This window comes from Aedes albopictus, chromosome 3 (genome assembly GCF_035046485.1).
Source record: "Aedes albopictus strain Foshan chromosome 3, AalbF5, whole genome shotgun sequence".
Taxonomy (NCBI): domain Eukaryota; kingdom Metazoa; phylum Arthropoda; class Insecta; order Diptera; family Culicidae; genus Aedes; species Aedes albopictus.
In genome coordinates, this window is record NC_085138.1 from 322,545,137 (window position 1) to 322,571,665 (window position 26,529).

General features: G+C 39.0%; 2 protein-coding genes across 2 annotated transcripts in view; one reads left to right on the forward strand and one right to left on the reverse strand.

Moving 5' to 3' along the window:
• LOC109401205 (uncharacterized) overlaps positions 1 to 8,246 on the forward strand; it is a 27,416-nt gene extending 19,170 nt beyond the window's left edge. Inside the window, exon 3 of the mRNA XM_062842803.1 lies at positions 741 to 8,246. Within this exon, the coding sequence (XP_062698787.1) occupies positions 741 to 1,569 (829 nt within the window). The 3' untranslated portion in view covers positions 1,570 to 8,246. The remainder of the gene's footprint in view (positions 1 to 740) is intronic.
• Positions 7,289 to 26,529, reverse strand: part of LOC109401286 (serine/threonine-protein kinase PAK mbt) — a 48,810-nt gene continuing 29,569 nt past the window's right edge. The window contains exons 2-5 of the mRNA XM_019673778.4: positions 13,876 to 14,554; positions 13,693 to 13,813; positions 9,010 to 9,281; positions 7,289 to 8,937 (exon numbers count right to left, since the gene is read on the reverse strand). Coding sequence (XP_019529323.3) covers positions 8,458 to 8,937; positions 9,010 to 9,281; positions 13,693 to 13,813; positions 13,876 to 14,554 — 1,552 coding nt within the window. The 3' untranslated portion in view covers positions 7,289 to 8,457. The remainder of the gene's footprint in view (positions 8,938 to 9,009; positions 9,282 to 13,692; positions 13,814 to 13,875; positions 14,555 to 26,529) is intronic.

Below are 26,529 nucleotides of genomic sequence, written 5' to 3' on the forward strand. Positions count from 1 at the left end.
TTCCACGTTCTGTCGAGACCCTTGCTGCAGCATTACCGTCCTCGCTGCGTTCTTCTCCTCCAAAACCGTTCTGCACTCTCTGTCGAACCATTCGTTCCGTCGATTCCGTTCCACGTACCCGATGGTGCTCTCGGCTGCGTCGTTGATGGCTGCTTTCACTGTACTCCAGCAGTCCTCTAGAGGGGGCCCGGGGGCTCATCGTGCTCGCACTCGTCTGGCAACGCGGCCTCGAGATTCTGCGCGTATGCTGAGGCAACATCCGGTTGTTTCAGTCGCTTTAAGTTGTACCGTCTACCCCCGTTGGTTTGACCTCATTTAATCTGAACACTTCTTAATTTGACCCCCTCTAATCTGCACATCGTTCAAACTAAAAATGGTTCAATCGTCATTCTGCTTATGAAACGGGGTGAAACGGAACGCAGAATCAAAACAAAACAGCATAAAGGGTTACCATCAGTGTGTTTTTCGATGCCCACAGGGTTACTAGAAGTTCAAATTAGAAAATGAACCCCGTTGGTTTGCATGAGCTGTCGTTCAAACTAACGGGGTTTTTTACAGCTGGCTCGTAGGGCCTGACACCAACCCCCTACTTTCCGGAGGACCATTCGCAGCTTCTTCTGGAGCCCGTAGTAGACCCGTCTTCCGCTGATGATACGCTTTCGAATCATACTCAATCAATACCAATTGAACCATCCTTTAAAAAACTAACTTTTTTCTACGTTTTCGTTTCAATCTTACAGGTCGTCAACGCTCACGGAGAAATGGAGCGAAAGCAACGATCTTATTCGCAACTGTGCTACGCTCTCGGCTGCCCTAGGCATTCACAAGAGCTTCAGCACAACGGACATCTACCAGCTACCGTCCGATCAGCACAACCTTGGAGGGAGGCTATCGACCTCGGAGCTGGCCCTAACTCCATTCCAGAAGGCCGGCTATCTATTCGATCATCCTCGCCTCGACCACACATCCCGGTCCTACTCAACTTGGGTTGCCGTAGGAGAACTGGCTTCCACGTCCCAACTGCCTTCGCCCCATGGCGGACAATCCTCCAATCAGGTTCCCACGATATGCAATACCACTCCCACGCCTAGTTTCACCGTGTCGGACCTGATCAGCTCGGTCAACAAGAAAATTCGCCAAAACTACATCCGACGACGGTTGTACAACACTTACCGTGCCATCGAAAGACTGTCCCAGAGCGAGTTCAACCTGGACCGCTTGGAAGCGGCTGCGTTCGCGGCCAACAACTTCAGCAACCCCGGGCCAACGGAACTCGTCGTACCTACAACTCATGCTTCCGCATCGCCGGTCGGTGGTAAATCCGTCAACCTGGATTCCAGTCCGGTGGCCACGGGATCGGTTAGCCCATCGGCTACCCCGGTACTGGTGGCAACACAGCCAGCGAAAAAATCTTCTAGCAGCAGTAGCAAGTGCAGTGCCAAAAAGAACCTAACCTTTCTGGACATTGAAAGCGAACGAGGTAAGCCACTGTCCAAGTACGAGCGCCACATGCTCATCTTCAACTGGTTGCACACGATCGACGATTCACCGATGGAGATCGAGAATTGATTGGTGCAGGGTGGGACGCAGTGAATCGAATCGTGAGTGAGTGTTTTATAAAAGACAAACGGACAGACGGACAAACAAATAAATTCTCGATGTTTAACTTCATTAACTGTTATTCGTGACATTACACATCAACTTGTGGAAACTACAATTAACAATTGGCTACAAAGAATTAGGTATATCTAAATAAAGAAGCGCATGTATGTAGGATAAAACGAGGAAAAAACTCAGCTGTCATAGAACATGTAGTTAACTTGAAGCTAAAACCAAAATTTGGTCAACACAAAAGCCAACACAAACAATGAACAATGAAACCGAAAAAGCTTTCAACCTATCGCGGCTTAATGATTTTCTTCGCTGCTACCGCGCGCCGTTAATAGGTTTTACTCGTTTTGTAGGATAGGCCTAATCTACTTAAAAATGTTTAAAGAAATGATGTCATAACAATACGGTGTGGCAAATCAACTAACAGTATTTGTACGTAGGTATTTGTATTAATATCATTTTCTGTGATATGTTGTACAGTTGGAGAGCCTTGATTTAGGAAAAAGAAATGAAATTTTACGAAAGCATTGTATTTTTTGTTTGTTATTTTTTTTTACTAAAATCAAAGAAAACATATGTCCAAGGTTCTCAGTCTAGCAGCAATGGTCGATTCACCTAATCAGTATTTTCTTTTTTTTTAATTTCTTAATCAAGTTTAGATATCAGATCTGGGTTCTACTCAAATCTGGGAATGTTATTTCCAGGGTAGTTGACAATATATCAGGTTGAAGAAAATCACCTAATTCAGAGTATTATATATTGTTTGGTGCCTACTCGTTGGTAAATAAAAATTCTTTGATTTTTACAGTTTTGTTACAGGTTCTTGAAAATACTTCCAGCTAGAAATAATCACAATTTTACTAACTACACAGAATGCCTGATTTATCAAGAAGAAAGGAGAAAAGAATTTAAAAACATCCGTTGGTGAAAACTCCTGCAGAAGTTTCCAGCGAGAAATTAAGAGATAAATTTTCAAATGAAGAAATTAAGCAGCTTCTGGTGAAAATTTTCTCATTAGAATCCATATTGATTAACTGGAAAGAAAATATCTTTTGAGAATTCTAAGCACCGTCTTGTATCTCATATGCATATGCAGCTCCATCTGTCATATGTATCTCATATGTATGCATTCAGAAGCGCAACCAAAAGTTTTAGATTCCCCATGATTGCTAGAGATCTGTTCATTCATGAACTGCTCCGTGAACTTTGTTGAAAGGAGGAACCAAGAAGATCCTATGGATTCTAGGTATAGGAAATCGTAGCAATTTCTACAACAGTTCCTTCTGGTGTTCCTTCAAGAGTTCTTTCGCCATTTTCATCCACTGGCTCCACATAAAACACACTCCGACCTTAATTAACGTCCACTATCGGGAGGGACCATTGAAATACACATTATTACTAGATGCTAAATAGTTTACCTTCTCCATGTGTACGGCAAAGTTTGATTACAGACCAAGGGCTATCATGTGTGGCCATTCACTATTTGGAATTATGACCGCAGATGGCAACACTGATCGATCGATTTGCATAAGACCGTCCATTAACTGGGAGTGTTGCTAGTTAACAAGTAAAGTTTCAGCTTCTCTATGCCGGGATCGAAAGCAGACAGAAATGTGTCGTCTTCGACCAAGTTGTTCAGAAGGACAAAAATATTCTGGTGATTCACCAATTAGTTGGTGATTTCACCGCTAGGTAGCGCTAGGTTTGAAGTAAAATTTAAGACTTTTCTATCATCTCGGTAAAGGTGAAGGCATTCATCCATGGTTTCACTTCATTTTTTTTAATTTTATTTGAAAAATATTTCTTCCAAGAACTCATCAATAATTCTTTTATGGGTCTCTTGGAATTACCCTAGGAGTTCTCTCTGGTATGTTTCTTTACGGATTTCTGCTCAGGATCTTCTCTAGATATTCTCGATTGGATTTTATAGATCTCCTGGGATAGCTTGGGATATTTCCAGAACACTATCTAGAACTTTCTCAGCATTCCTGCGGTGGATTATTCTAGAAATTTCTTTAATAATTATTCCCGAAAATCCTCAATTTTTTTAGGATAGATTAATTTTGAGATTAAGTCCTGGGAAATTATTGGAGCGAACTTCTGGAGGATTTGCCGAAAGAACCCTGTCGGAATTTTTGAAGGAACTGCCGATGAAATTCTTGAAGGGAGTTCCTGGAGGAATTTCCGTAGAATCTGCTAAAACCCGTAACATCTCTTAGAGGAATTTGCTAAATAACTACAGATGAATTTTAAAAGGAACTCCTGATGGATATTCAGTATATCTAGAAGAATCCAAGAAAAATCCTGGACGATTATTCGAATGGACTCCGAAAGGAATTTCCAAAGAAACTCTGGCAAACACTCCGTAACGATCGGCCATACTCCTCTTTTGAGCGTTACGTAATTTGTGAACGGCACCTTTATCTTTTGCGTACAACATTTGAAAATTTCATCTAAAAGAAATGATAAATTCATAAAGTTCTTGAGTGTTTTCAAAACCAATACCATGTATGTTGTGTAACCATAAAGATAAGACTTTTAGTACTTAGTATTGGTACTTTTGATTCATCAATACGAGTGTTTGAGTTGTAATCTATGATTTTCCAGTGACGACCAGTGAAAGAATGTACTGCATAAGAAATTCAGAATGGTTGTAAAAGGTTACGGCAAAAAAAACTCAAATTTCAATTTTCAAGGAAAACCTTAGAGAAGTAAAGCCAATCGACCATTATAAAAACGTTCTACGCACCATTAGGAGAAGACATGATGCCAGATCTCAAAATACATTTAAAATAACATCAGTTTTAATGAAACATTGAGTCAAAGTTTTAGTCATTATCTACATTTGAACAGATGAAAAATGTCTTAGGCTTGGACATAATGTCAAGTTGAAACTTCAAAATGTTAAAACATACTTGATCCAAATACAAATTTTTCATTACACTTGAAATTTAAGTTCAAATGTTACAAAAATAACGGAGATTCCTTAGATTACGATTATATTATTTATAGAAATCAAACATTATTATCTTTTTAGGTTACCAAGCTTTCAAACGAAGAGAAAAATAAACGTACAAATACTAAACGGTGCAAGTTTAGACATATGTCTCAACAGATAACATCAGAACTCTGATTTCATTAAATTAGTCACATTCTCCAATATAATCTATAGACTAAATAAAAAAAAAACGAAACCAAATCTTAACCAAAAAGCTAAACAAGCTGTGAAGAACATTAGCTGAAGCAGGCAACTTAATTAGCTAAAACGTCATGAAAGTGAAGCGACAGCAACAACAACCAAAACAGGATATAATTGGCATCTATATTTTAATAGAATAACTTTACGGCTTCACCATGAGATGGAAATCAACCGCAAGGTGATAAAGAAAGGATATCATACGTATTTTATCGAATCTCTTTTTATCGTGTATCTTCGATCGTTCAGGTGCAGCGACAAGCCACCCATCAAAGAGGAGTTTCCTACACCTCTAGCCATACGACGACGTTAGGTGAATAAGGGGCGATTTCTTCACCCTGGCTTAAGCGTTAAGCCAGGTTTAACTGTATGGGTAAGCCTGGCTTACCGGTTAAGCCGAGGTGAAGAAATTGGCCCTAAGGAAAACAGACAGAATCGAAGCAAAGTCGGGTTAGCATCAAAACTTTCAAATGAAGATTTTTGACAAACCTACAACTTGAACTTGAAATTTGAAAATTTATTTGTTGCAATTGTTCCAGATAACCTGAACCAAAAGCACATATTCTATCTGTATGACGAGAATTTTCAAAATTTTCAGTTGATAGATAGAGTTTGAGTTTTGCTTTCCAGCAGCTGCCGCATGAACATAAGTAGCATGATTAGTTTGAATACATTTTGCTGTTCGTGTTCCACTGATTAAGAGAACATTATTTTCTCTTAGATAGGTAGCTATGGTTATTGACTGCCTGATGATGGGTATGAGTATTATTAACTTTCCAATTCATCTGTCGGGCACACGTTTCGACAACTTTTTAACATTCCAAGCAATTTCTAAATTTGAAACAGTACCCCCAGCATTTTGGAAATAGTAGAAATATCTTCTTTTATCGATATGGACGATTATAGTATTAAAAACTCCACCCTTGCAGCAAAATGTTATATTTCCAGCACTAAATAGTTTTTGGACAATTTCTGTAAATTCAGAGATCAATATATATTTTATTGGCGACAAACGGAACCCATGGAATTTGGAATGAGATAAATTCTGTATAATTTCACAAAACTTTTTTTTAAGTTTTGCGTTGCACAACTATTTTATAAGAGCAAGACCGATAGAAATCTTGAACCAGTCTTGAAAAACGCCAGTGGTGCATTTGCTTAAGCATAATGCAAATAATTTCCAACAGGCTTTAGATAGCTACCGATGAACGACTTCAGTGATAGTGGTTGGTATTTCTTCGGCCACGTGCACTGTAAAATACATAGATGGTAGGGATATACCTAGCGATATACCGCACTGACAGACATCAGCCAAAGTGCTGTGTGACGCAAAAATGACGACAATGTCAACCAACCGAAGCGACACTTTTGCTAACGATCCGCATTATGTTCGATTGGATGCCCCGTTGAAGGACGGCTGGATGGGACGGGATCCCGAGTGAGTGATGTTACTTATAATGAGAAGAGAAAATAAACATGCAAAAGATGAAGAGTCGTCTGGCTGGTGGTGTATGACTTCACTCTGGTGCAGCTTGAAAAGTCACGTGTTTTCGGAGCGAAAATAAGCAAAAAACATGAAATATCCTGAAGCAAACATAAAATCTATTGAACAATATTCCAGTAAATGCCATGATGAACGATCGGTGAAGAAAATGGTCTAATAAAATAATGATGAAACAGTTTTAGTGTATTTCTCTACAGTTGTGAAAGGCCAATCGACTCAACTCATGGGTCCACGTTTCGAACGGTAAGTAGCAAAGTAATCTGAAACATCGTAGTTGCTACTGTAATATGGTCAAATCTACTACCATACTTTATAAGTTTATAAGGATCCAATGAGATAACTGTTTGGAGGCTGTCCATGTCTATTAATTCCGTAATAGTAGTTTACGCAACAAGGTGCAGAATGACGATTTTTACAGCACGAGTCGTACATTTATCCAACGAGGCTTGCCGAGTTGGATAATTACGACGAGTGCTGTAAAAATCGAGTTCTGCACCGAGTTGCGTACAACGTTTTTTGCAAGTTCATAAATTACCGCTTGAGGATAGTTTTCAACAAAACTTTTGCATCAAACTGCACACTGATGATCATAGTTATGTTTAAGAAAATCTGATCATAGCAGGTTATACTGTGCAGTTGTCACAATTTTTCAAAACTGCGTCCAGAAATGGTTCATTACGCAACGCAAATCAGTGCTGTAATGAACCATTACAGCACTGTTAGTTTGGTGTGGGAAAGTAGGCCTTTTCCTGTCAGATTTGCGTGAGGTAAAACAGCCTATTACGATGAGAAATTGCAAAAAGTAATTTTCATTACTTTTAGTTAGAAATCCAGCGTTAAATTAATCAGAGACCGTGTAGGATGTCATCACATAGTTAATCAAAGCACGACTATTGTAATACTATCTTTATTTTTAAAATCTTCCGAGACTGATATAATCATAACATTTAACGTATGTAGTACATATTTTCTAAAGTAGACGGCTCTCCTAGTAAGTTCTGATACGAATATTTTACAGCAACATTCCATGTATATAAATTGTTGAATGCATAATAAGTAGGTCGCACTGCATACTCATCTATTCGTTATGTTATATGATAAACTGTAACTGTATACCGCCAACAACTCTCGTCGGATAAAATAAATTCTTTTCGCTGCCATTCATTTCCTGTGATTTGCTTTCCGCTTTCCTTAAACATATGTGTAAGTTTTTCACATCTCAGTCCTTATCGTTACTGCTTGAGAGTACACTCTGGAGGCAAAGTAATTGTCACATACAAACCCCCCCCCCCCCCAGTCCACCCGTGAAGAGTATGAAGAGGTGAAAGATTGTAATTCGTTGAGTTGGAAATAATAAATACTGGAGCGGGAATTCGTTTTCAACGGCATTCGTCGAACGGAATGCAAACTAATACTAATGGATATATCAAGTATAATTATGTTAGACCAAACGCATTTAGTTACACTAAAATACTATTTCTGGCGTTTTGTAGAACAATTAACATTCGATGTAAAAATAAAAACAATCCTAAATGGCAAATACATATTTTGCCCTTTGAATCTAGTGGTAGCTTGGCGGATCGATGTTTGACAGTGGATTCGTTGAAGTTTTTAAAAATACTGTTGGAATGTTTCGTTTCCTGTTTTGAGATTTTAAGTAGAGGATTTTTGAGTTTTGCATGCAATGAGCAGAAAACGGCTCCTTTATCCACTCTACCCATATTGTTCTCGTTGGAAACACTTTTTTCTCCCAAGTAAGAATAATATGAGAATACAATGAATAGGAGTCGTTAACCTACTAGAACTGCTGTAACGAGAATCAAGGGCGTTCAAATGTCCTATATTCTAGAAGCTTTATATAAACTTTTTCTGTAAAATATGCTGACACATAATAAGGAGCTTAGCTTAGCTTTCAACAAAATAATCATGTTAAAATGCATTTAAAATATACACCGCTGCGTAAATTATAATCCAAAGAATGAAACATGCTATAAAAACAGTGGCAATAATTTGCCTAAAAGAACGTAATGTAACGTAATGGTTGTTGTATCATTTCGAATATTTTATAACTGCATCTATATACACCACATTCCGAAGGTCACTTTCGTTTCTATACTCACAAGTCCAGCGTCATTCTCCGACAAGTCTAGCAATTACTGTGTCTCGCTCCGCGCATCAACGGAACCAACAAGGACGGTGGCCCTGCCTGTCTGAGGAAAGGATGGGCCAGCAGTTCGGCAGCCGTAGCTCTCTGTACCGGATCCCTAACTAACATACGGTCGAGGAAGTTCTGTAACCGACTCGACACCTTGTGAGAGTTCTTCAATTTCGGCGGAGGCATATCGCGAATTCTTCGCATGGCCTGCAGCGGGGGTTCGTTGAAGAACGGCGGCTCACCGTCGATCATCTCGATCACCATTATACCCAGTGACCAAATGTCCACCTCGGGACCGTAAGGAAGCCGGGAAATCACCTCAGGTGACATCCAGTACGGCGTACCTACCAGCGATTTACGCTTCGGCAACTCCTGGGATACTTGGGCACAAAAACCGAAATCGGAGAGTTTCACCCTACCATCCGAGGCTAACAAAATAGAGTCCGACTTAATGTCCCGATGAATGACACCCTTGAGGAAAACACAGATAAAACAGAACATGAATACAACAAATCTACCAGCAGCCATCACCACAAAGCATACCTGAGAATGTAGATAGGACAGTGCCTTCAAACACTGCTTGCACACGGTGGCAATCTGTTCCTCGTCCATTCGCGAATGGGTGACAATGTCGGTTAGAGCACCTCCCTCGAGGTACTCCATGACCACCCAGAGTTCATCGTTTACCAGAAAACTACTGTAGGTTTCTACAATATTTGGATGGTGGTAGTCCCGCATGATGACGACTTCGTTGAACAGTAGTTCCCGACGTTGCTGCTTGCGTAGGTCCATCTTTTTGACGGCCACTTGGCGACCTGCAATGGGAAAGGATTTTGAGGAAACGAATAACAAAAGTTTTTTAACATAGCGTCGTTTTGTGAGCAGTACTCAGAGCTAAATAAATTACAAATTACATCACATATCAATCAAAGTTTAAATAAAATGATATCAACGCTCAATGAAAAACCAGACTATAAAACATTACTACAGAATCAAAGATGTAGTTGACCTCAATTCCTAAGGGGATGTCCATTTATTACCTCCGGCATGGGATTGCTTCGGCAAAACATTTTTTTTAACAGCAGAACTATTAAATCTTTTACTTCTTATTCTTTACATGGCCTTCTCGCCGCTTATAGCAATGGTAGTCTACAGCGCAGCTTGAATCATAACTTCTAGCTTGAGCTATCAACGAATGAAAATGAACCAACATCTGATTGACCAGTTAGTTTGTTAAACTCATACAGCCCGATTTGATTACGTTGTCGCTGTCTTTTAACTTTAATTTCCAAAGCTTAATCTTATAAAATAAACATCTGAAGAAATATTTGATGATTTTTTTGGGGGAAATCCTGGAGAATTTCCCGAGGAATAACGGGACGTAACCCCCAAAGCATTTCTGAAGGAATCCCGCCAGTAGTTTCTGAAAAATCCTTTACGGGAGTTCCGGATAAATCCTTTAAGTAATTTCTGAAAGAACTCTTATTGCAATCAACGAAGAAAACCTTAGAAGAGGCATCCTAGGAGGAATTCCTGGAGCAATACCTAAAAAAAGTCATTGAAGTAATTTCTATTGCAGTCTTTGAAGAAATCTCTGTAAGTATATCAGATGAAATTCCTTGAGAAATTCTTGGAGGAATTCCTAAATTTTTGGAGCATTTTCAGGAGGAATCACAACAGAAATGGGTTGATAAATTCCAGCATGAATACCAGGAGAATTTTCAGCTGGAATTTCTAAACGAATTTCAGAAGCAATATCGAAAGATTTTCGTATAGGAATACCAATACCAAAAGGTAACCCTAGAAAAATCCCAAGAGGAACCCCAGTGAAATCTATAGAGCAACCTAATAAAATCTTATAGTGGAATCCTAGTGAAATCTCCTATATGAGAAATTCGTGGAGAAATGACTGAAGGTATTTATAGAGGAACATTTTAAGAAATTCCTAGAAAGTTTCCTGAAGGAATACCTTGCGAAAGATTAAGCAATCGAGACTAGACTAGACTAGACTAGACTTTGTAAACAGCTTGCTGAACTGTCAAACAAAATGAGGTTAGATCAGGTGCATGCAGTACCCTATTCTTTATTACACCAACGAACCTACCACAAAATGACTGACAATTCTAAGGTCATTTTGACAGATGTAACATGAGCTTGAAAAGTACGGCAACAAGATCGATAAAGTAGAATATATGATCCGTCTTTTTCGTGCATGTGTGTGGTCTGTCAAAATGATCTGAGAAGTGTCAAACATTTTCATGGCTAGCTTTGTTGGTGTAATGAAGAATTGCAATAAATTGTACATTTCCACCGAAAAATTTTGTTCAAGAAAAACGACATTCAAATTATCATGAAAAGCAGTAATTTCACAGATTATATGTTGAAGATCCTTACACAGTTTTTGAAACTGGATCTTGGACTTGGACTGGAACTTGGATGTCTGATCTGTGTGCTAGTAATGTTGAGATTTCGAAATTTGATCCATGATTCTTCTTTGAATACCTTCCAGGATTACTCCTAGGATTTCTATCACAATAACTGCTTTTAATTCTTTCGCAGTTGGTCTTCCTTGAATTTATGAAAGGGTTTTCTTTTTTGTTGTGTTCTATCGGGATTTCGGGATATTCCTGTGAGTTCTTCCAGAGTTCCTTTAAGGATTTCAGCAGAAGTTTTTCACGGGGTCTCTATTGGAGCAACTGGTATGTCCTCCAAATGTTTCCTCGATATGCTCCAGAGCATGTTCCATAGTTTCTCGCTGGATTCCTCCCAGAGTACTTTCCAAAATGTGTTCAAAGTCCGTTCAGGAATTTCTCTTAGGATAGCTTTCTAACAATTTCTCTCGAGATTTTTGCGAGGCTTTTAAGAAGCTCTTCCAGGTATTTTTCCAGAGTATCCGACATTTTTCTTGGATTTTCCCTCAGGATTTCGCCCGTAGTCCCTTCCGGGATTTCTCAGTTCCTTCAGCAATTTACTTTATATTTCCTCTTGAGATTACACCCAGAACTTCTTCCGAGTCGTCCCAGGTTTTCTCAGGATTACTTCCGACGATCCTGTCGAGATTTCTTTACTAAGCATCTTTGCGGAGAATCTCGCTACATTCAACCTGAACTCCTATTTTGGGAAATATTCCGAAGCAAAATCCCTGCATGAGCTCCGAGAAAAACTATCAAAGAAAACCCAAACGGCGCATCCAGAAACTCGGGACAATTTCTGGTAGGGGTTCCGGATAGAGCTCTGGGAGTAACCCCGAGAAAATCTGTAAAACAAATCTCAAGTGAATCGCTGTAAGAAATTCAGTAAACAACTACGAGGAATATGCTGGGAAGAGCTCTCACAGAAGAACTTTGTGAGACATAAATATCAGCACTAGCTCCTGCAGAAATCCCTGAAGCCTCTCCGGAATCAAATCCAGTAGAGAAGAAGTAGAGAAAAAGTGAGTTCAACCTATTTAAATATATATAAAAATAAAATGGGATATCCCAGGACCAACATCGAATCTTCGAAGAGGAGTCCCGGGAAAAAATCCGAGTTAAATCTCTTATTTCACTTCGAAACAAATCCCGCAAGACTTTTGAAAATATCTTTGTTAAAACTCCAGTAGAAATTCAGGGAAAAACTCTGAAAAGCTCACAGAAATTTCTTGAAAAAATACAGGAGAAACATAGGAAGGAATCCCGGCAGGAAAATTCATGAAAAACTCTTTAAGATCCTTTTTAAATCCTTGAAAGGTCTCTATTATAAATCCCAGGAATAAGGATCATGTGGCAACTCTGGGAGAAATTCCGGGAAGATCTCCTGAGGAAGTCCCAAGAGAAACACCAGAAGGAAAAGCCGAAAATTTTTAAAAGGAATCCCGAGAGAAACTCTTGTGCAGATTAGGGCAAAACGCAAGAGGAACTCTGAAAAAAATCCCACGAGGGACTTTGGGAGCGATACCTCTGGATGACATTTTGGAAGGAAATTTTGTAGGATACCCGTCAAAAACTCCAGGACAAATCGGCCGGAAGAAGTGCTCGAATCTTGGAAAAATGCTGGTAGGAATTCGAAAGCCTCTCCGAATTTAACAAGGAATAACAAGAAATAGGTAACAAACCCTGAATTTGTGGAAAATCCTTGTGATGGAGTTTCTTACTGGTTTCCAGATTAATCCACATGGAATCGATGCCGATGGCATCGAATGGCGTTAACATGGAATTTGCAGCTACTAGATCCAGGAGTTCCCCTCTTGTTGCTCGTGGTTATCCAGACTCCTTCTGGTTTTAGCTTGGTTTTCGAATAATCATCCGGCAGAATTTTCAACGTTTTCATGGCACCACAAGCGTACAGTAAGAACCTTCAGGACTACGGGAAACATATTTGTTTTGACAACCCGGAAGAAACAAAATAGAAATTCCTGAAGGAAACACAGCAAGGGTTTCTGGAGAAATCCCAACAAGTATACCTGGAGGAATTCCGGACGAAATTATGAAGTATAGTCTTTCAGCTCATATAGCCGAAGTGGTAAGCGCACGGGAAATCTGCAAGACCATGCTGAGAGTGGCGGGTTCGATACCCGACTGGTCCAGAAACGTTTCATCATGAATTTTTTTTTTTAACTTCCTTGTGTATAGAGTATCTTCGTTACTGCCATATGATATACATATGCAAAATGGCCATTGGCAGAGGGGCTATCGGTTAATAATTGTGAAAATTGTGGGCGCTAAAACAGCATAAATGCGTTAGTTTGCAAAAAAAAGTTTGGTCGTTACACGAGATTTGTACGTTTTTATATGGCGCCAAAAGACATCAACTGAATTAATATTGATTATGAAATGACAATGCTAAGTGAAAAACACTTTTATTGTTATAGTTCAGGCTGATAAAATCAGGGATAGACAAAATCGGGGGCTAACAAAATCGGGTCATCACTGTATCAACCTGTACAGAACAGAATAAACCAAGTACAAAAATTAAGGCAATCGATTGGTTTTAACCTTTTTTTGCAACCTATACAGAGCTATACTTTAATGAATAGTTATAAAGATTTATGGAAAAAATCCTAGAAAATTGGTTAAACAGCTCAAAATTGATGAAGTAGTACTTGTAAACTGTAACGTCATTTATTTAAGTAGGAAAAAGTCACATAGTCCTCACTGACTGAACGCCGACCATTCAATAAATCAAGCTAATCGAATAAGCTCTGCTGCATCTTGCGTATTATTCACAACAAGGTTCTCAATAGCTTACCTGTAGATTTGTCCGTTGCTATGCAAACCGTTCCCGTTGATCCTTCGCCAATCTTGGTAAAGTTTTCGAGATTCTCCCGTGGATCACCGGCAGACACTACCATTTGCAACGCAGCTCGGAACTGTAACAGAAGCAATCGATGAGCTACCGAAACACATGGACATGCTTTTCAATCATTCAAACCTGTTCGTGAGTCAACCGTTGTTCGGTTTTCGTCGATCCGGAGCCACCCTGCTGGCTGGCACCGCCCGTCTGCACGGACGAGGTGGTACTGTGCGCGACGGAAATGTTCCCACCGCTGGAGCTGGAGGCCCGCGAGTTGGCCTTTGTACTGGGATTGTTGTTTATACTATTTACATTCGGCGGCTCGGCTGTCGATCCCGTGATCGAAGCGGGCGATGGCATCTTGTGGTGGATGGTGGGCTGGTGGTGACCCGGGAACTGACCCGGTCCATTCATGGGCCCATTGCTTCCCGGTGGCATAGCATGCTGCTGTTGACTGTGAGGCGGGAGGTGAGGCTGGTGTTGATGGGCGGGACCAGCTGCGGGTCCTCCACCCATGTGGCTTGGGTGGTGGTGGTGATGATGCGGGATTTGATTACTCGGTCCAAGATCAAGCTGGGGCGTTGCCATGCCCGATGGACCGGTACCTGATGGCCCGTGCATACCTTGATGATGTACATGATTGGTGTGTGAGGGAGGTACGGTGGAAGGACCTTGACCCAAGGGTGAACTGCTGAAGTTGGGTTTACTGTGCAGCGGTGGTGGACCTGTACTGTGCTGCGGATGTCCTTGAACAGAGCCTGGATATTGACCTGGATACGGCTGGTGCGGATAACCAGTTGGTGAGGATTTTTGTGACCTGAAATGAATGATAAAGAATGGAAAAATCTTAATTCATTGCAAATCTAGCGTAACGAGTATCAACTGGAATTTAGAATGATTTCAACAGTTGATTAAAAAATTAATTTATGGAAAACAATCATCTTAAAAAACGATCAAATCTGACTATACATATCAATGATTGCTCCTCCGTGATTGATCTGAGCTGGTACCAATTGCACTGAGATCCAAATGAATAAGAGCTGGGACATCCACTTATTCTCAAAGCGCAATTTAAGCAGCTCATACATTTTTGATCAATAACGGCCACGCCCTTATAGTCAGTTGGGAAGGAAAAGGAATGTTAAAGTGTGCTGGTTGTTGCTACTAAAGACCGAGATCACCTCTGCATCCCCACAACCAGCACGGACTGGGGTATTTGTTAGACGGAAAGGAAGAGAGATCTGGGAATCAACGTTGGGTCGGTGATGCGATCCATGCATAGGGGATATTTAGAGTGTTCGTGAGGTGATAGAATATGTGATGATTACTATGAAGGACAAGCGGTACAGTTCGCTTTGGTTGCATTAACTTGTAGGCGTTATATACACTGTGCTGTAGAAATGGAAGGAAGGGAAACGAATTTTCGCAATTCGTTGTTCTAGCGATGGCTATGAGCATATAAATATACAAGAGTTGTATATGTAGTGAAGAGAAAGAGAGAGAAAGTGGATAGAAAGATATAAAGTAGGATGAAAGGGATGGGCTAGGGATTGAACCCATGACCTTCTGCATACGAATCAGAAGCGGTAGCCACTAGACCACCAAGCCTGTCTTTATAGAAAACAATCATCTACCTATCCACAAAGTCAACGTGAAGCGCAAGAAAGCATAGATAGAAACGATATGCAGAGGTTTCATGCAACTGTCAATGGTACACAGCAAATACTGAGTTTGTGCCTAGCATGCGCAATGACCGCGAAAAGAAATTCACTTGCAGACAAAACAATGCAATGGTGATGTCCAGGACAGTCACAGTGTTGACCTTGGGTTGGTGATGGGAAAGCAGTAGAACTGGAAACACTTGATTAAATTAAAAAGGCCCTAAAAGAGATGAACAACAACAAACAACAAGACTGCTAGGAAGGACAAGATCTCGGTCGAACTACTTTGGCCAATTGAGTAGCTGCATTAATCGATCCACCAGATCCTCATAGAGATATTAGAGAATGTAGAATGGCTTCATGTGCCCAATCTACAAGAAAGGGCACAAACTAGAGGGTTTTATCACTTAATTCTGCATACCTACAAAAATACTGTCGCTTGTCCTGCTCAACCGACTGAGATCTCTTGAGAAGTCCTTCGTCGGTGAGTTCCAGGATGGTTTTCCATGGCCCGGCCGATCAAGAGTTTGAAAAAAGTTGAACTTGCGGATGACCCTAGAAGCAGGTAGAGATCGGCAATTTTGAGGACGGCCGCACGCTCGCTGGCAAAACACCCGTGAAGAAGACCTGGGTATCCAAACGATTCTTTTTTGTGATATATCTTTCTTAGCTGACTATTTTCTTCAAAAATATTATTCAGTATCCAATCGAATGCACTCAATTGCTGCGTATTTCCATTTAGTTCCTATTCCACTCACGATCACAATACACAACCCAAATAACTTTTCCACGGTGCTGTAATTAAGCATTCATTCAGCGAAAAAGGTCTTTTCTTGCAATCCCACACCTCTGCTTCTACGAGCAAATATTTTGTCGCATTTGTGTCACTGAATAGTATAGCTCGAGAAGCGAACAAACGACAACGGTCGATTCAATTATAATAACCATTCCCATTGATTTTCGAGTACCGGAGACAAAAAAAAAGCCATCACATAATCGGCAATCAACCAAGCAGCGACGGTGGAGGAGACGACCACGGAACACTTGTAGCTTCACCTTTGCGCGATGAAGCACCTTTCTTCTCTGCTCTTCTAACACAGTCAATTGATTTCAACTTAATACCCTCCGTGGCTACTTCCACACGTCCAACCCATCCGGGGACACAGACTGGCACAATCGGTCAAGCGGGATCCCCAGCAAAGCAGGAGCAAGAAGGGGACAGTAGGAAGCTGAAAAATTCAATTGTTTCTCCTCCTACAGAGCACTGCCCATCACTTTCTATGCCGTGTCGGTAATTTTTGCCGTTTTGTATTACCAACACTGACTGGAATCATTCAAGCGTGACCCGGTCAGAGTGCTACAACGGATTGGTATGTTGGAAAAGAACCCTTTGCTATATCCAGTGGAAGAACTGAAGGGTGAACGGTACTGTTCTAGATAGCTTTCGGATCGAAGCTTAGTTTCGACGACCAGGCGATTGCCAATATTTGCAATAGAACTCAGATATTCTTCGAATATTGAAACATATTTATCAGAACATTTACGCCGATTGAACGAAAAGTTTGGTACTAAAAATTACATCGGGAAGGGGAAAAGTGTTAATATGACATCCGTAGTTACTGGGGACTGAGATTACCTCTACATTTACACAGCTGTCAAGGGAAACTTTTAATGAGAACAGATTATCACTCCAAAAAAGTTTGAACTGCTCGTTCTCAGCCGCCTGCGAACCGTTTTTCAATTTCCTTCAGGTTATTTTATTTTAAAAGCATGATTTTAGGGATGCTCATTTTTTTCCCTAGAATAGCATGAGTGGGGAACGTTGAAAAAAAAAACTTTTTTTTTGCTTGCATGCCAAATGTATGTCGTGACTAGATTAAATGACTACGAAAAGGGATGAACGCCAATAAGGCATAATACAGAGGTAATACAAAATATTCGCCGGCTCCAGAGGTACGTTGTCCTCCATTTGGGACATTAGTGCCATTTGTGGATTGATTGGTACTACATTCTCACGTCTTGGGTCTAGATCGGCTTTAAATGATCTAGATCAATTGTATCTTTTGATATTATCATCTAGTGTTTTGGATCTGGGCATACATCCTGGAGGATTGGAATTTTGGTACCACATTTACAAGCCTTCGATTTTGATTTAGATTGGTTGTTACTACTCTAGACATGTATTTTTTTCTCTAGTGAGCGATTCCAAGCAACAGCATCAAAATTAAGGAAATTTTTTAATTCATGATTTTCTATTGAACTAAAACTTTGCACAGTTTTTCAGTTCCATCTAAATTGCCATTTTTCGATATCAAATTTTTATTTTGAATCACGACTAACTTTTCAAAAGGGTGTATGTGAAAATGGTTCAAAAATATTCAAAAATCTGCACAGCCAAAATGGTTCGTTCGATTGCTATGAATTTTTCAGCAAAGTTAGATAACTAAATGGTGATTCCTAAGAAAATATACACTGCGAAAAAAAATATTTTTTAACATGAAAAAATATAATTTTTGCCACAAAAGCTCAAATAACTCAAAACCCTATCTTTTTACCAACGTAATTTTTTTAGGGAAGACGGTCCATTGTATTAGCAATCTACTATAAAAATTTGGTGATGGTAAACTAATAAACAAAAAAGTTATAACATTTCAAACATTTCACAATTTTTACATTTGGTAAATATTTTTTTTCTGTGTAAATTATTTCGGTCAGAAATCGCAGTTTGATGCTGATTTTATTGTTCAGAAAAGTTAGATAACTAAATGGTGATTCCTAAGATATTATACACTGTGAAAAAAATCTTTTTTAACATTAAAAAATATTATTTTTGTCACATAAACTCAACCCTATCTTTTTCATTTTTTCATTTTCATTTTGCAGCATTTGGTGGGGCAATGAGAGCGCAAGTCAGTCCAAAGCCGATGATAAGGAGGGGTAATGGCTGAATAGTCTTTGCTGACCACATAAACGCCATGGGATAGGAAAAGGGTATTTTGGTGTGGGATTAGGGTGTTGGTACAGACTTGACAATATCAATGCAATATGCAAAATAATTTTAAGGCTCAATAGTGAATCGCATACCTTCCAAAACCAAAAAAACAATAATCCACAAAATACCACGCAAGTCAAAGAAAGAAAAAGCGCCCGATTGTTTATTTTGTCAATTATAACAAACGGAAACTTCTACCCTCTCCGACTCGCCAGTCACCCGGAAAAAATGTTCCTTCAGTTCTGGAAACTATATTACCCCCAATTAAGCCTTTAATCGAATTGTCCGCGTGGTCTTGTAGTACCCCTGCTAGGTAAGAATCAGTCATTGCCATACATATTAAATGCTAGACATGACCCCATGGATAGCATTTGCATATGTAAAAGCTTTGCTGATGTGACTTTCCTATTAGGCAATTCTCTCATCTCATGTTTGTCTTCAAAACCTTGTCAAATTGAAGTTCATAAAGAATACATTACAAGGTTCGAATTCCCATAGAATGAGATCATTCATTCGCACTACAACACCATAGGAGATAATATCACATTGGCTGATTACAGTACAAATGCGAAAAATCTCCCTTTTCCCCCTATCCGCAACCCGAGGACGCGCCCTGTTGGATTTCGAAAGCCTCGGAGAATATCACAAACCTTCGATGGCATTCCCATACACTAACCCACATTGCCCATTCAGGGGTCTGACTGGGCCTATTACCCTCCCTCAGTTTGTAATATTCTCACCAGCTTGGAATTATATTTTCCCGGCACATAAATGACTTCGACAAATGTTCGATATACTATGCAGCATCATGATCAGTATAACTATATCAGATGACTTGAAGATCTGATTTTTACAGAATTATTTGCCATTGATTATACATTCAGCTATTCCAATCATTACTGCAAAGCACATTGACCACATGCCTGAAATCAAAGCTTCCTGGAAGATATAATCCAAGCCCATCTTTTTACCAACGTAATTTTTTAGGGAAAACGGTCCATTGTATTAGCAATCTACCATAAAAATTTGGTGATGGTAAACTAATAAACAAAAAAGTTATGACAATTCAAATATTTCACAATTTTCACATTTAGTAATATTTTTTTTCAGTGTAAATTATTTCGGCCGAAAATCGCAGTTTGATGCTGATTTTATTGTTAATGGCCTTGCGTGAGTAAAACAAGCTGTTTTTATTATGTATTATGTATATTATATGTACAGTAATGTTCCGATTTTATCACGCCCTCCGCACATTAGTCGTTTATTCGTTAATTTGCTGTTACATTTGAGGACAAGTGTTTTCCTTCTTCTTCAAGATGAATGTTGAAAGCGTGTTTTGCAACGTTAAAAATATTGAAATGGGTATAGATGTTGAAGAATATTTCAAGCATTTTTGTAAAGGGGCGTAATTAAATTGTTTAAACAGATGTCGCTGATGGTACGGTGGCATGACTCTCTGCACTTAGCACTTCTGGCAATTTCTCAGTTGTTGTCGTTTTCGAACTTCCTGCGCCCTGCTTTACAGATGATATGCAGATGGCTCGTTTGTCAAAGGACGTGCAAATGCGTAAATTTGTATTCAATGTGCGTTGAGTGCGTTGAGAGCGTTGAGTTGAAGACCTTTGAGAAAGCGACTGTTCATGTTGTTCGTTAGATTATAATAAACAAAATCACTTATTAGTTGTAACTGACTAGTTTGGTGTTGTTTGCTTGGCTGAAGAAAAAAATTACTATAAAATCTTTAATATCTATAGCGGTAGTATTTTTTTTTGCTTTTTCGTGAGCATTGTCATGGTATGTATACAGACAAACAAACGTAACACTGACGAAATTTTCATTGACCACGCCTTTAATCGAATTGTCCGCGTGGTCTTGTAGTACCCCTGCTAGGTAAGAATCAGTCATTGCCATACATATTAAATGCTAGACATGACCCCATGGATAGCATTTGCATATGTAAAAGCTTTGCTGATGTGACTTTCCTATTAGGCAATTCTCTCATCTCATGTTTGTCTTCAAAACCTTGTCAAATTGAAGTTCATAAAGAATACATTACAAGGTTCGAATTCCCATAGAATGAGATCATTCATTCGCACTACAACACCATAGGAGATAATATCACATTGGCTGATTACAGTACAAATGCGAAAAATCTCCCTTTTCCCCCTATCCGCAACCCGAGGACGCGCCCTGTTGGATTTCGAAAGCCTCGGAGAATATCACAAACCTTCGATGGCATTCCCATACACTAACCCACATTGCCCATTCAGGGGTCTGACTGGGCCTATTACCCTCCCTCAGTTTGTAATATTCTCACCAGCTTGGAATTATATTTTCCCGGCACATAAATGACTTCGACAAATGTTCGATATACTATGCAGCATCATGATCAGTATAACTATATCAGATGACTTGAAGATCTGATTTTTACAGAATTATTTGCCATTGATTATACATTCAGCTATTCCAATCATTACTGCAAAGCACATTGACCACATGCCTGAAATCAAAGCTTCCTGGAAGATATAATCCAAGCCCATCTTTTTACCAACGTAATTTTTTAGGGAAAACGGTCCATTGTATTAGCAATCTACCATAAAAATTTGGTGATGGTAAACTAATAAACAAAAAAGTTATGACAATTCAAATATTTCACAATTTTCACATTTAGTAATATTTTTTTTTCAGTGTAAATTATTTCGGCCGAAAATCGCAGTTTGATGCTGATTTTATTGTTAATGGCCTTGCGTGAGTAAAACAAGCTGTTTTTATTATGTATTATGTATATTATATGTACAGTAATGTTCCGATTTTATCACGCCCTCCGCACATTAGTCGTTTATTCGTTAATTTGCTGTTACATTTGAGGACAAGTGTTTTCCTTCTTCTTCAAGATGAATGTTGAAAGCGTGTTTTGCAACGTTAAAAATATTGAAATGGGTATAGATGTTGAAGAATATTTCAAGCATTTTTGTAAAGGGGCGTAATTAAATTGTTTAAACAGATGTCGCTGATGGTACGGTGGCATGACTCTCTGCACTTAGCACTTCTGGCAATTTCTCAGTTGTTGTCGTTTTCGAACTTCCTGCGCCCTGCTTTACAGATGATATGCAGATGGCTCGTTTGTCAAAGGACGTGCAAATGCGTAAATTTGTATTCAATGTGCGTTGAGTGCGTTGAGAGCGTTGAGTTGAAGACCTTTGAGAAAGCGACTGTTCATGTTGTTCGTTAGATTATAATAAACAAAATCACTTATTAGTTGTAACTGACTAGTTTGGTGTTGTTTGCTTGGCTGAAGAAAAAAATTACTATAAAATCTTTAATATCTATAGCGGTAGTATTTTTTTTTGCTTTTTCGTGAGCATTGTCATGGTATGTATACAGACAAACAAACGTAACACTGACGAAATTTTCATTGACCACGCCTTTAACGATCATTTTGAATCTTGGTTGTGGCTTTCATAACCAGAAAAGCGCCCATCATTTGTCTTTGCATTTGACGTTTCACACTAGTGCCTTCTGATGACGATATTGCACAACGCAGTGTTTCGTGAAACATTTCCACCATGTGGTGGTAGTGTGAACTGGGCGATGGATTTTCACGAAAATTGTTATAGGCGTTTCGTCTGTTTGTCTGTGGTATGTACCTCTCATGCATTTGTTGTTGTTGAAGTTACTCGCATTCTTCCGATCATATGTAAAGTCTGTTCTCTAAGAGGTATTTTTTTTTGCAGATAAACTAGACGTATACGCGTATATAAAGCTTTTAGTATACAGCTTTTGACTTAAATATAAGTTTAATTCCATTTTTCTTATAATCAACAGCTTTTCAACGCTATCAAGAGATTTTTTCACCAGTCACGTACAATAAAAAGTATGACACTCTCAATATTTTTGATCACAACACAGGATCGCGTCTAAGTTTCAAATAGATACTATAGTAATTATGAATAATCAACCAAAAATATCATGAAAACAACTTGTTTAACTCAGGCGGTAGCATTTACAATAAAATCAGCATCAAAATATTATTCTCGAAATAATATCTTGATGCTTTACACAGAAAAAAAAATTTTGTTACTAAATGTAAAAATTGTGAAATGTTTGAAATGTCATAACTTTTTTGTTTATCAGCTTACCATCACCAAAATTTTATGGTAGATAGCTGATATAATGGGTCAAATCCCCTAAAAAATTGACGTTGATAAAAAGATAGGGTTTTGAGATATTTGAGTTTTTGTGACAAAGATCATATTTTTTTAAAGTAAAAAAAGATTTTTTTTACAGTGTATATTTTCTAAGGAATCATCATTTAGTTATCTAACTTTGCTGAAAAATTCATAACAATCGAACAATCCGTTTTTGCTATACAGCTTTTAGAATATTTTTGAACTATTTTCGCATACACCCTTTTGAAAAGTTAGTCGTGAGTGAATATGAAGGTTTAATATCGAAAAATGGCGATTTAGATGAAATTGAAAAACTGTGCAAAGTTTCAGATATTTTTTAAATGGTCGCTCAGGATCGACTGACATGACTCCGTGGAATTCCTCTAGTGTTTTCACGCAGGAAAATTACGCATATTAGAATCAAATGAATTATCACTTTAATTCAACTTCTTCAACGACGCTTCCACAACCGCCACCCGTTGCAACTCCTGATGCAACAGAAGAGGTAACTGCACAGCAATTTGCATGCATATCAGTAAAAAATATGTGAAGATTTGTGTGTTATCTTCTTCTTCTTCTTCTTCTTGGCGTAACGTCCTCACTGGGACAAAGCCTGCTTCTCAGCTGTGGTCAATGAGCACTTCCACAGTTTTTAACTGAGAGCTTCCTCTGCCAATGACCATTTTGCATGTGTATATCGTGTGGCAGGCACGAAGATACTCTATGCCCAAGGAAGTCAAGGAAATTTCCTTTACGAAAAGATCCTGGACCGACCGGGAATCGAACCCGTCACCCTCAGCATGGTCATGCTGAATACCCGTGCATTTACCGCCTCGGCTATATGTGTGTTATAAATTATCCAAATAGAGTAAAATGGGGCGAAAGTTCGAATGGGGCAAGAGTTTCTTTTGAAGTTTTTGAGTTCAATTCAAATTATTTCTTTCGGGTGTCAAGGTTGTTCGAAGCCTTTTTAAGAAAGAGTCTTTCACTCCAAAATATATGAAAATTGACCAATATTTCGAAATGTTATGACAAAATGTTGGTTTTAGATCAAAAAATTGCAATATGCGATGGTCCTTCAAATGCATGGATTGGAATTGAAAAGACATTTGACGTAACTTTGTTCAGCAAAATTTTAGCTCATGGATGGTAAAATCAATAAACGGTATTCATTTATTTTTATCTGCTACGAATTTTTGAAAAAAAGTTGAATTTTCTACTAGGGTCGAACTTCAGAAGGAATCTCCACGAGATTCCAGAGGGATTCTCAACCAAATTCAAAAGGGAATCACTACGAGATTCCAGAGGGAATATCCACAACATTCCAGGAAAAATCTGTGAGGTTTCAAGAGAAATCTCCTTGAAGTTCCACGGGAAATCTTCTCCAGATATTTGGGGGAATCTACACGTTGTTTCAGCAGAAATCTCCAGAATCTTGACCAGAGATGGCATGCTCGTCTGCGCGAAAGTGTAGCATCAATCAATCAAGATAACTGCAAGCTCTAATGTGCTAGAATGCTTGGCAAGAGGATAGGAGCGCAAGTTCATAGAGAGCCCGCAATAATTGATCGTAGCTAGGGATGTTCATGATAGTTGCTAATATTTTGTGTTACCTCTGAAATATGCCTGAATTATTGACAAAAAAAACCCTATTTGTAGTCATTAAATGTTGTTAGATTTTTAAAAACTTTCCTCACTCACGCTATTTTGGAGAAAAAAACGAGCATCCCTAAAAACATGAATTTTGTATAAAATAAAAGTAGAAAAGTTGGGTAAAATCCTCTAAAGCTAATTTAAAATCGATTCAAAAGCGGGTTAGAATCAGCTGGAAAAGTAAGATTTCTCACTTTTCCCTGATTATGGTATTTCTCGTAAAGTGTCCATCACGCTATGTACCTAGAGTGTTAAAGTGAAACGCGATTTTTTGGGTCGTCCAGTCTGTCATGAAGCTAATTTCTTAAAATCTTCAGCCATTCCAAAGCACTTTTAGGATGATCCAGTTTAAACTTCCACAGAGCAGTGAGTGGCAATAGCCCTTTTTAAGATTTTTGTTTTGCCTTGTATTATGAGTTCAACCCGTCCTGGTTGAACTAGTAGATTTTCATATAAATATAAAGATTATATTACTAGCCAGGATGCATGAACTTTTCGTTATTTCAGGATTCACTTTATTACCTAAAATTTTTTAGATCAGCACCATGAGGCCAAGAAATTCAACGTATAACCTGTTTTCACTGCACCATCTTGAATGAATTTTAGGTAATGCTTAACCCTCAAGAGGATACCTTAAATGAAGGTCCGTTTTGGGACCCTGGGGTCCATTGGACCCCAACATATATTCTCGCGTATCTCGTGATCCTTACTTTTTGAAAGGGTGATGTTTTCAGCAAAGATGTTAGGAAAGTCAAGGCCTATCTAGTGATGAACAATTTAGTTCGTGAAGTTTCCGCTAGGTGGTGCTAGTGAGCATTGAAAAATGCCCCCGATCTACAGGATATAACGTACCTAAACAAGCGGACAAGGACAAGACGTACCGAAACAATAGGGTAAATCGCACTGCTGTAGACGAGTAGACATATATGTCCAGCGGGTCAAAAGGGGTCATTCAAATATTACGTAACGCAAAGGAGTGGGAAGTGGTCTAGCGCTGTGTTACGTTTCATTCAAAATTTTCCATACAAAAGTTGTTGCACGGAGAAGGGAGGACATGGTCCTACCGAATATACACACTATAGAATCTACAGACTTGGGGAGAAATATTTGAATTACGCAATTTTAGAGTGTTTTATAGTGAATTTAGTGTGTACTAATAGAAAATGACGTCACACAACCCACAGTCGTTATCGTTCCGTAAATCTCGTTTGGCTAAACGAATTGACAGATCGCATGGTTAAGGGCCATCCATAAATGGCGTAGCATTTTTTTTGACGATTTGTTGACACCCCCCTTCTCCCCCTATTTTCCCATAACTAATACATGGCTCGTAGCATAATCAGAGACTCTCCCCACCACCCTAAAATGCCACTTCATCTATGGACGGCCCCTTACAGTTGTCTGCACCTTGGAAAGCATATGGAATCTATAGTGTCTATATTACAGATTATGGGAAATATACAATTCTACTTTGATCATACACAGATCGAAAAAAGAGTGTAAAATTCTGTGACATATGATGCACATGATTGGAGCGTGGGATATCATAAAAGTTTACATGATATATCATGTAAAGTTCATGAAATATCATGTAAACTTCCATTATATGTCATGTAATTCAGCATGACTCTGAGAGTTTACATGACATATAACACAAATTAACATGATATATCATGTAAACCATCATAACACTAAGTTTACATAACTAAAATGAGGTTTACATGACGTGTAAATCTCATTATTTTTATCTGTATAATCTACACAATTTTGCACAGCACAGAGATCAGACATCCAAGCTCAGTTTCAAAACTATGTAAGGAACTAAACGTTCATTTGAAATGGCAACACAAGTGGCAACATCGTGGTGGCGCTGCTATCCCAATGTTCCCACGCTGTTGTCGGTGGTGAATATAAAACTTATGTAGATATGCGTACTCACCACTATTTGTAGCAACTTGCCGCATAGGTGACGCTAGTGTTGTCAACGCTAAAAAAAAATGAATCCTTGCACAGCTTTCGAGACAATTTTCTATAGGCTTGGATGTCTGTTCTCTGTGATACAAAATATATTTTCATGAAAAATCGAATAAAATGGAATGTAAATTTCAACGTTTCCTTCCCGTAACCGGGAGGAACTCCTGGAGAGAAATTCCTGGAGGAATCCCGTGAGGAGTTCCTGGAGGAATCCTGGAAGAAATTCCTAGGGGAATCTCGAGAGCAACTCCTAGAGGAATTCCGGGAGAAATTTCTGGAGAATCCCGGGAGAAATTCCTGAAAGAATCCCGAGAGGAATTCCTAGAGGAATCCCTACTAACAA